This window comes from Maniola jurtina, chromosome 6 (genome assembly GCF_905333055.1).
Source record: "Maniola jurtina chromosome 6, ilManJurt1.1, whole genome shotgun sequence".
Taxonomy (NCBI): domain Eukaryota; kingdom Metazoa; phylum Arthropoda; class Insecta; order Lepidoptera; family Nymphalidae; genus Maniola; species Maniola jurtina.
Genome location: NC_060034.1, coordinates 15,186,634 through 15,197,481, shown reverse-complemented (window position 1 = coordinate 15,197,481; position 10,848 = coordinate 15,186,634). Strand labels below are relative to the sequence as shown.

The window sequence follows — 10,848 nt, the reverse complement described above, 5'->3', positions numbered from 1 at the left end:
GGAACCCACCTTTTAATTTTTTTTTGTTCTGCGGTATCACCACATTAAATTGAGAATGCTAAACCGCCTCTACAGCATTCGATTAAAAATTTTACGATCTACGTGTGATGACTAAAATCCAGCCAAGTACGAGTCAGACTCGCGTACCGAGGGTTCCGTACTCAGCTATTTTTACCGACATTTTGCACGATAATTCAAAACTATTATGTTACTTACAGGTGTTATGATAGAATGATTCTGTTCCTTACCACCCCAAATTAAAACAAAGGTTTTTAAATAAGCGTCTTTATTTGTTCATTTTTACTCAAAACCTCGTCCACATCGAAATTCTTAGTCTTAAAGTAGGACTCTATCTCTTGTAACGTCTTTCCCTTAGTCTCTGGTAATTTAGCATAGAAATAACCAAGACATACAAACATGATTCCCGTATTCATCAGAAACAGACCGTGGTATCCCATTGCAGAAATAAATTTGGGTAAAAACACTATACTATAACATATGGTTCCAGCGAAAAGAGGCGAAGTTAATAAACAGCAATACATCTTCAATTCTATTGGAAATATTTCTCCAAACAATATTTCTATCACAGGATAAGGCCCTGCGTTTACAATAATAAAGTAAAAAGCCAGTAAAACTACAATAATCCATTGAAAATAAACTTCAGAATTTTTATAATACAAGCACACACTCAGTAAAATTAAAATGACGTTCGCTGTCAAACCTGACGAAAACAGCAAAAAACGAATCGAAGTCTTCTTTATCAGCACACAAGAGAGACAAGTGCCTATGAATATAAATCCATCGACCACAAAAGTATATAACAAAATATCAGACGACCCAGTTAAATCTTCCAATACAACAGTTGCCAGCGTACTGAAAGCAATCCTACCCGCCGCCCCGTAGTAAGCATATAAAAAAACATCCATAACTATTAACTCCCAAAAATATCTTTTCTTAAAAGCTGATAATAATTTGTTAAAACTACTATTTAAATTCATATCGACGCCTGCTTTCTGTTTATTCGTCTCCATTTTGATTAGTAACCTCAATTCTTCTTTAGATCTCGGATCACTACCGTGTATTTTTCGATATGCAATTGCACAGTCGTCAAATTTACCTTTAGAGGCTAACCATTGAGGGCTTTCAATCCAAAAGTATGGTAGAAAGAGATGTATGACTGATGCTGCTAATCCAACTAGAGTTAATGTTCTCCAGTTTATGATGACACCTAGTAAATGGCCGACAATGTTTCCAAACGCTGGTGAAACCATGGATACTAAACTCAGCAAAATTGCTCGTGATTTGGGAGAGGTAAACTCCGCTATACCAACTAAATTAAGAAAGGCAAATGGGCCAACTGCAAGTCCTACTAGAAATCTCGATATCATGAACGCGAAAAACGTTCTAGCGTAGTACAGGACGATCCAATTTAATACTAATGGTGTGGAAAAGAGTATGAAAGTCCATCTTCTTCCGATGACATCGCTTATCACAACGCACAAGATGCCTAATACGGCGGAGAGAGATGCGAAGGATGCTGGAACAAATAATTGCATTAGGCAACTTACTTAGAATATATAAAACAGATTTTTATTCAAGTGGACTTTTAAAAGTGCTTTTGAATCGTCAAAATAATTTAACGACTGGTTCGGAATGCCGTTCCTACCGAGAAGAACCAGCAAGAAACTCGGCAGTTGCTCTTTTTACCCGACTGCGGCAAAGCCAAAGGAAGGGTTATGATTTTAGCAGTCTATGTATGTATGTATGTGTGTATGTATGTGTGGGGTCGCGTTACTAATTAATATAAGATAATTAAGTAGGAAGAAATCCAAATCCCCCTCATGCATAACAGACTAATTTTCGAATTTATCAATCTAAATATAAAAAAGTTTTGCGCTCGCCTCGCTCACGCTTTTATACAAACTGTTAGTTGATGCCTAGAACTTCGTTCACATTCATTTGGGTTTTAAGAACCCCATGGGAACTCTGATTTTCGCACTCGCTTCACTCGCGCTTTTATAGTATTTTCTTTATACATCTGCATGGATTTACTTTTTTGAAAATCCCATGAAAACTCTTTGTTTTTGTTCTGGGATGAAAAAACATGAGAAACGAAGAGTGAGGTGCTTTAAAACATAAAACTTTGTTATGGCTAAGCTCGCTTATCGTTCGCTTTTTTAACTGTATTTCTTATTGTATCTTGCTGTCAAATTGAAAGCTAAAAGTAAAAGTACGTTAAATTAGTCAAATGTTATGACGTCACATCTGTGAATTTCACATAAGCTACATTACTAAACGAGTGTTTTGACTTTAGATAAAAAGTCGCTGATTTGACTAGTAGTCATCATCCTTATTCCTGGCTACGACCATGGTTCCCTTAAACGCTGACTCACCAATCAAAAATACTTCATTTTCGCTGAGCTCTATGCCCTCATCTCCCTGCTGCAGTGCTCGCACCAACCCGCTCATGTGTCCATACGTGAACCCACATGATATAGCTGTGAGATTCAGGGTTACTATCACCAAAATCTGCAATCAATAGGTATCTATACAGTATGCCTACTTACTAACTACCACTTTAAAAAAATTCGTTTGCGCAATAAAGTTGAAAACTAATAGCTCGTTCACACAGGCTGCGTAAGCGTAGACGTAGCAGTTAGCACGTACCATTGCGTTGTAACGTATGGAACTGTACGAAACATGGAACACCGCTTGCATAAAGCGTGGACGTATGCGTAACCCGGTTTGTTAGGGGTTTACGCGCGTCACTACTCACGTGTCACGTGTACGCAATTGGTGTGAATCGGCCTTAAACCCGACTGCGATCATATTAATACGCTGATATATTATAGTTATATAGTTTTTCTGTCGCTTGGTATATTTCAATGTTGTAATACATTTATTTTCATGAACTCAGAATTTTCTCCTCTTTCATTTGACATCCCACTCCATACAATAGTAAGAAAAAATTTGGGGACCCCACTTTTTTATGTTACATCCGTTAGGTCAATATGCCTATGTTACCCGGACCTTGACGAATCAATTGACACCTCATTTATCAAAATCGGCCTAGACGACGCGAGTTAGACGCTACGGTGGAACACACATAATCTGGATACAAACATACATACATAGACTGCTGAAATCATAACCCTGCCTCTTGGCTTTGCCGCAGTCGGGTAAAAAGCGCAACCTAAATGCCGACTATAATGAAATTAATGAAATACGACGGCCTTGCCTAGGTATGACCTTCCAAATTGCCCCGGGAATCGAATCCGAGACCTCCCACTTATAAGAATACAAAGCCTACCCATTACCACTGTATCAGGAAGGTTGTTCGTTGAAGGTTGTCGCGATAACCGACTGGTTTTGAAGTAGACCAATTTTGAAACAAATGGGTTGTGCCTTATGATAATCCCAAACCGGTCAGATAATATTAGTATATCATAAGTATAGTTCGCGACAGTTCGAGATGGCAATCGGGGCGTACCCACCCCGATCTGTTGCGTACCAACAGGCATGGGAATGAGTGTAATATTTTATAATAAAATCCCACAGTCAATGTTAGACTTGCCTTTACAAAAGTTTAAAAATCTATTAAAAGTAGGTATGCTCCTGGAAAAAGCATATTATACAATCGAAGATTATGTGAATGATAAAAAAGCATGGGATTTGACTCGCTCCAGCAATGCGCGGGGCTGCAATTGCTTGTATAGTATGGCATATTACATATTGTAAATTGAACAGTTGAAAAGAGCAACCGCCGAGTATCTTGATATATTATTATTTATTATCTTATGATATTTGAATAAAAATCTATTCTATTCTATTACCTACTAATATAAAAATTAGCCTACTTGATTTTATCAGAACATATGCCTAGGTAACTCTACTTAATTTTATGAAGTTAAAAAAAACCTCGGTAAAATGCAAATTAGACTCACGCACCGTACCATCGTATGAAATATACCTACCTAACACTTTTTGATATTACCTGATATTTTTTATTTGCATGGTGACCATTTTGAAATTTTTATTGTAATTGTTGTCATAGCGGCAATAGAAATACACACTCTTCTAATTTCAACTCTCTAACTTACGGTTCATGAGATACAGCCCGCTAACAGACAGACAGAGGGTCGGACGGAAAGCGGAGGCTTAGCAATAGGGTCACGTTGGCATTAAAAATAAAAATCAACGTGCATGGTCAAGGTCTGCATCCGTACGTAGTTGAAACCCCTTGGACACGTACGAAGCGATTTGCTTCCTCGTTTCTAATCCGATCCGTTAGGAGATGGAACTCCCTTCCAGCATCAGTTTTCCCCTCCATGTTTAATATTGGTACCTTCATCAAGAGTGAATAGGCATCTTCTAGGCAAGCGCGCTCCATCTTAGCCTATATCATTACTTGCTAGCAGGTCTGATCACAGCCAAGCGCTAGTCTATATATTATTATATTTTTTAAATCTTCTTTTCTTTGGAGATAAATGACTTTGACTTTAACCTACCTTACGAGGACTAGCTTTAGCAGCCAAGCCAAGTGTTAGTCTATCAATTTTAAAAATCTTTTCTTAAGAGAATATAAATGACTTTGACTTTGACTTTGACCTACCTTACGACGACTAGCTTTAGCAGCCATTTGCACAACTGATAACTTCAACAAGTAGGTATATACTGACTAAATGAACCGTGCAATTTTTTGAAACAAAACTAAATAGATATAGGTACATAATATTATACGCTGATAATAATATAGTTAGTTGGTTATTTAAATAAGGAATCAATTATTATTAGTGACGGAATTTTATAAAAATGTTCATTTCTTGGTTCGGTAGGTGCTCAAAACGTACACTCTCATAGTCCGATGAGTCAGCAATACGACACGACCGGAGCGCGATCAAACGCAAGAAGGATGGCATTGCGTGCTTTCTGAGGCACGGGGGTGAAATACTGCCAACTTCCTTACTCCGTCCGGATACCTATACCTTGTTTAGGAGGTCGAGCTTAGGTACATAGGGCGCTCTCTCTTGCACAATTGTATAGAAGTGAAAAAGACGCACTATGATCCTGATTCGTCAGTGGGTGTGACCATTCCCCAAAAAACCAAAGTTCCGAGTGCGAGTCAGACTTGCGCACCGAGGGTTCACTCAGGTATTTATTCGACATTCTGCACAATAATCAAGAACTACTAACTAAGCATAAAAATAAATAAAAATCTGTTCTAGAATGTACAGGTAAAGCGTTTTCTATAAATAATACTCCACAGTTTATAGTTATTTTACTTTGAAAATTGAAAATATTAATGATAATATACGCTAAAGAAACACTAAAAAAGCCGACAAAGTGCGAGTCAGACTCGCGCACTGAGGGTTCCGTACTCGGGTAATTTTCCGACATTTTGTCCGATAAACTGTCATGCATAAAAAAATTACCATTTTGGAAGTGTCTCTCGCACAAACTCTTCAGTTTAGAAACAAATGATGTTAGATACCTCAATATCATTTTTGAAGACCTATCCATAGATACCCCACACGTATGGGTTTGATGAAAAAAAATATATTTTGAGTTTCAGTTCTAAGTATGGGAATTTATTGTTTTTATTTTTGTGAGAAAGAATACTTACCAAGTTTCAACAGTATAGTTCTTATAGTTTCGGGAAAAAGTAGCTGTGACATACGGACGGACAGACAGACAGACAGACAGACATGACGAATCTATAAGGGTTCCGTTTTTTGCCATTTGGCTATGGAACCCTTAAAACCGAGTAAGTAGAGATAGAAAAGTAGTTTTCTCAAAACTATAAAACGAGATCGCAAATAAACTACGTGACATGACGGAAATCAAAGCCTACTTTCTCTAGCGCTACAACCTCACTTTTTACGACGACTGACCCTTTACCCTTTGATACCATTGCAGGGAAGATTGCTTTATAGACTGAGAGTCTGTAAAAAATATTAACCAGGCCACTGGGTCACTAAAATAAATACACGAGACTACTATAACAGTAACAGGCAGCAAATATTGTACATCAACTTTTAGAAAGAGATAGCGGTTTCGTAAAGCGTTGTCTCTGTCCTTGAGACCGACAAAACGTCACATAAGTATGAGTGACAGCGAAGCCGAAATTTCTTTCTATAGGTCAATTTACAAAATATCCTGCCGGCTACTGTAAAATACTACTACTCCATACTAAAGTTGCTAATATCATACGGCGATAGCCTAGTGGTTAAAATATCAGCCTCTTATTCAGGAGGTCGGGGCTTCGATCCCGGGCATAGTCCGCCAACTTTTCGGAGCAATTCTAAGCAATGAAATATCACTTGCTATATTAGTGAAGGAAAACATCGTCCTGCATGCCTGTGAAAGGTGTATGAAGTCTGCCAATCCGCACATAGCCAGGCTTAAATTATGGCTATCTGTGGCTACCTCATTCTAAAAAGAGATTCTTCCATTTTCAAATATGACCTAAGTATTTTATTTTTAACCCCCGACCCAAAAACAGGGGTGTTATAAGTTTGACGTGTGTCTGTGTATCTGTGTATCTGTCTGTGTCATCGTAGCTCCTAAACTAATGAACCGATTTTAATTTAGTTTGTTTTTGTTTGAAAGGTGACTTGATCGAAAGTGTTCTTAGTTATAATCCAAGAAAATCGGTTCAGCCGTTTGAAAGTTATCAGCTCTTTTCTAGTTACTGTAACCTTCACTTGTCGGGGGTGTTATAAATTTTTAATTTTCACTTGTAGTTTGGTTTATAGCAGTCGTGTTTTTTAGTTAAGAACGACTTGATTAAAAAATATTGCCACTGGCTCCCGAACTATCTTATCAGGTCTATATTTACATATTTTGCGTGTCACTTCTGGTCCCTAAAGTTTAGCCGCAAATTCGATTATTGCGAAGATATCAGCTCCCACCGATAACAATTTTACTGATATTTTATTTCTCCAGTTTCTTATTTCGTTTTCTTTGTATTCAATTTGTTTTTTGTTTATTTCTTTTTTATTAACTTTTCATTTAGGTGAATATTTACATTTTACCAGCAAAAGCCGCTTTTATTTATTGATTTCATAGAGAGCTAGGGTTTTTTGTAAATAAGCAATTGCCTATCGTCTTATTTTCGTTTTATTTCTACCTACTGGGGCCACTAAATATTGTGCAATATTTTTTTACTTAGACGAGAAGCTTGAGTACTAGCTCTACGTTTCAAAGGCAAATCGGATCCAACGTTGGCAGAAGCTCAAACGAGCCCATATGATTGAGGAGGGTCTGATTTATCTGATAGGTGAAGAGCTAGTGCACGATCTAATCAAAGCTTTTTAGGGCCTAAACATTACTCAGATTCGACGCTGAGTCCACTCCGAGTGACTTTTAGCCCGGTGATTTACGACAAAAATTAAATAACGTAATTTTGAACCTCGATATAAATAACGTAATTTTGATCTTTGGCACATGTGTTACTTATGACCTTGAACATTTCTACTCAAAAGTCCTTACCCTTAGAACTTCGGTTTCCGCCCTTGCCTCCACAAATGTCTCCCCAGCCGTGGGTTTTTCGATTTCCACAAATCCTTTATCCCACCTCTAAACTAGGTTAACTTAATTAAATTAGAATTATTTAGAGGTTCGAATATATGTATACCTAAGTTGTACGCAGATTTCACTTTGGGTCATCAAAATCTCAATACGCAACGCAAGCCAGTGTCTCATTTACACAATATAAACTTATAATTAGAAAATATGCCTACCTACCTACTTTGCACGCTGACGTGTTCTGATATTATGATCTTGACCAGTTTTTTAGTTCAAACTGTTGGCTATCTCTTAGCCTATTAGTTGGACTCTCAAGTGTTGTCATGTTGTATCCAGGGACGATCCGGCTTGGCACTTGGTCGCAGGCTGCGATTTCTACACGGAATATTTTAAGTACCATTGGTATTGGCAGCGCATCCACAACAGTACCTAAGCTCAAGCTTCAAAGCTAAGTAAAGACTTAGCTTTGAAGTACACATTGGGATTTTTGTCCTACGAACTTGATAGGTACATATACCTACTTAGATAATAAATAAATAATGCTCAGTAGGGAATGAGATGTTACTCAGAGGTTACTTGTAATCTATTTGGTCTGAGACATTCGAATTCGTTTTACATTAACCTTTTTTAACCCCCGACCCAAAAAGAGGGGAGTTATAAGTTTGACGTGTGTATCTGTGTATCTGTGTGTCTGTGTATCTGTGTATCTGTGTACCTGTGTATCTGTGTATCTGTCTGTGGCATCGTAGCGCCTAAACGAATGAACCGATTTTAATTTACTTTTTTTTTGTTTGAAAGGTGGCTTAATCGAGAGTGTTCTTAGCTATAATCCAAAAAAAATGGTTCAGCCGTTTAAGAGTTATCAGCTCTTTTCTAGTTTTCTTGTAGAAAAGAAGGTTAGATAACCGTTAGGTTCATAATATTATGTCAATTGACAAATGTCAAGCTGTCTAGATGGACGTTGCCTAGATACATAAATATTTATTTGAAAATGATGTTTTGGAAAACTCAAATACTTTGTCGGGGGCATGTCGGGGGTGTTATAAATTTTTAATTTACACTTGTTTAACTTCTGGTTTTGAATATGGCAAATATAGAGTCCATCTTCAAACATCTGTTAACCAAATGAAAAGTATTTTTTAACATATCTATGATTTTTTATCAATAATGACTCATAGCGATAGGATACTTAATATTATAAACGAATATAATAATGACGTAAATATTATTGCGGTTGCCGTATTACAAGCCTTGATTAATTTTTCTAGCAACCTTACTTTTTAGTGTTATGTACTAAGCCTCAGCTTGAATTTTTATTATTTGTTGTTATAGCCGTAATAGTGTCATGTCAAAATTTCAACTCTTTACATACGATTCACGAGATACAAGCCCGCTGATGGACAGATGGACAACGGAGGCTAGTACCTAATAGGCATCTAATAGGGTCCCGTTGGCACACTTCGGGCACATGACTATCTACTCTGTGCTTCGGGTGTAGAAAAAAGGATAAAGGGAAGGAAACAGGCGTCGTTATAATTAAACCTATGCATTTTATACTATACATTACACCTGCCCCACGGCCCGCGACCGCCCCTAGTTAATTAAAACTGAGATTAAGTGTGGTTACTGGTTACATTGTTATTTTTATAGTAGGTAACATAAACAACATTAAAATAGAAGTTATTAAAATCAATAATTTTATTCATGTCTAGCCGATGCCCGCGACTTCGTCCTAGTGGATTTAGGTTTTTAAAATCCCTTGGGAACTCCCTGATTTTCCGGGATCAAAAGTAGCCTATGTGCTATTTCAGGCTACTATCTATCTCCATTCCAAATTTCAGCCAATTCCGTCTAATAGTTTTTGCGTGAAGAATTATTAACAAACATACATACGCACATACACACATACATACACACAAACTTTCACCTATATTATATTAGTGTGAAGTTTGATGTGATAAGTGTGATAGTGTGAAGTGTGATGTGATAGTGTGACTTTAATCTTTGAACAAAGCCTATTAGAGTAGTTATATATATTTTTATTTGGAGGAGGAAAATCCTCATGGATACCGTCTGGCATGCCCGATTCCACTGCAGATGCTGAGCAGTGATCTACAGACTAAAAACATCCACTCTTCGATATACCCGGCTGAGTTTGTTGTGGGCTTTTCTCAGACTTGGTCGCGTTTGGAACCCTCGTAGCTTTAGTTTTAAGTTTACTCAATTAATTATCACCACTATATCATCTTTCAAATCTAAAAAATCGGATAAACTAAAGGTGTACAATAGTACCTATTTGAATAAATGGTTTTGATCCGGTATTGCACGAAGCATTGCGTCGGTCCGACATAACCATTGTGCTTCCCCGTGGCCAGTGGTATCCATGGCGGATTTTCCTCACGAGACAAAAAAAGGAAGGCTGCTATTTTTTAGGGTGTGGGTCTTTGTTTCTCTCATTCATAGTCTTCTCACGTTTTTATTATATATGTTTGATAAACATAGCGTACTGTTCCCATTCTTCTTAATTCTTCAGCATTCTGGGTATTACAACGACCTACCTACCTACCTAATTGTCGAAGTCTATTTCCCTTCACGGCTTTAAAACCGTCGGCCCAGCAAAGCAAATAGTGACTAAATAATAAAGAGGATCGATGAAGGGCAAACACGGATTGTTTGCATTCCATCCTCGCTTGTATTTGCACGCTGGAGTGGCTGGTCCCCTATCCATTGAGTTCAAGCTAAAACAAAGAGGAATATCGATAGCATGGCAGCACGGTGCTACAGAAACTGTGAGACGTTGCTCTTCTAGTAATATAACAACTCTATGTCTCTTCTCATTTTTAATTTTTAGGGTTCCGTACCTCAAAAGGAAAAACGGAACCCTTATAGGATCACTTTGTTGTCTGTCTGTTTGTCTGTCCGTTCGTCCGTCCGTCCGTCCGTCCGTCGTGTCTGTCAAGAAAACCTGGTACTTCCCGTTGACCTAGAATCACGAAATTTGATAGGTAGGTAGGTCTTATAGCACAAGTACAGGAATAAATCTGAAAACCGCGAATTTGTGGTTACATCATTAAAAAAATAATTAAAATGTGTTTCAATTTTCAAAGTAAGATAACTACACCAAGGGTATCATATGAAAGGGCTTTACTTGTACATTCTAAAACAGATTTTTATTATTTTTTATCACACTAATATTATAAAGGCGAAAGTTTGTATGTGTGTGTGTGTGTGTGTGTGTGTGTGTGTGTATGTTTGTTACTCCTTCACGCAAAAACTACTGGACGGATTTGGCTGAAATTTGGAATGAAGATAGATAATATC

The 10,848-nt window shown here is 37.5% G+C and overlaps 1 protein-coding gene across 1 annotated transcript; it reads right to left on the bottom strand.

Moving 5' to 3' along the window:
* Window positions 1-269: 269 nt before the first annotated feature.
* LOC123866485 (sugar transporter ERD6-like 4) lies at window positions 270-4,657 on the bottom strand. The gene is made up of 3 exons (XM_045908085.1): window positions 4,613-4,657; window positions 2,394-2,529; window positions 270-1,537 (listed from the first exon to the last, which is right to left on the bottom strand). The coding sequence occupies exons 1-3, from the start codon at window positions 4,637-4,639 to the stop codon at window positions 273-275; spliced, it is 1,428 nt and encodes a 475-aa protein (XP_045764041.1). The 5' UTR covers window positions 4,640-4,657; the 3' UTR covers window positions 270-272.
* Between the last annotated feature and the right edge of the window lie 6,191 nt (window positions 4,658-10,848).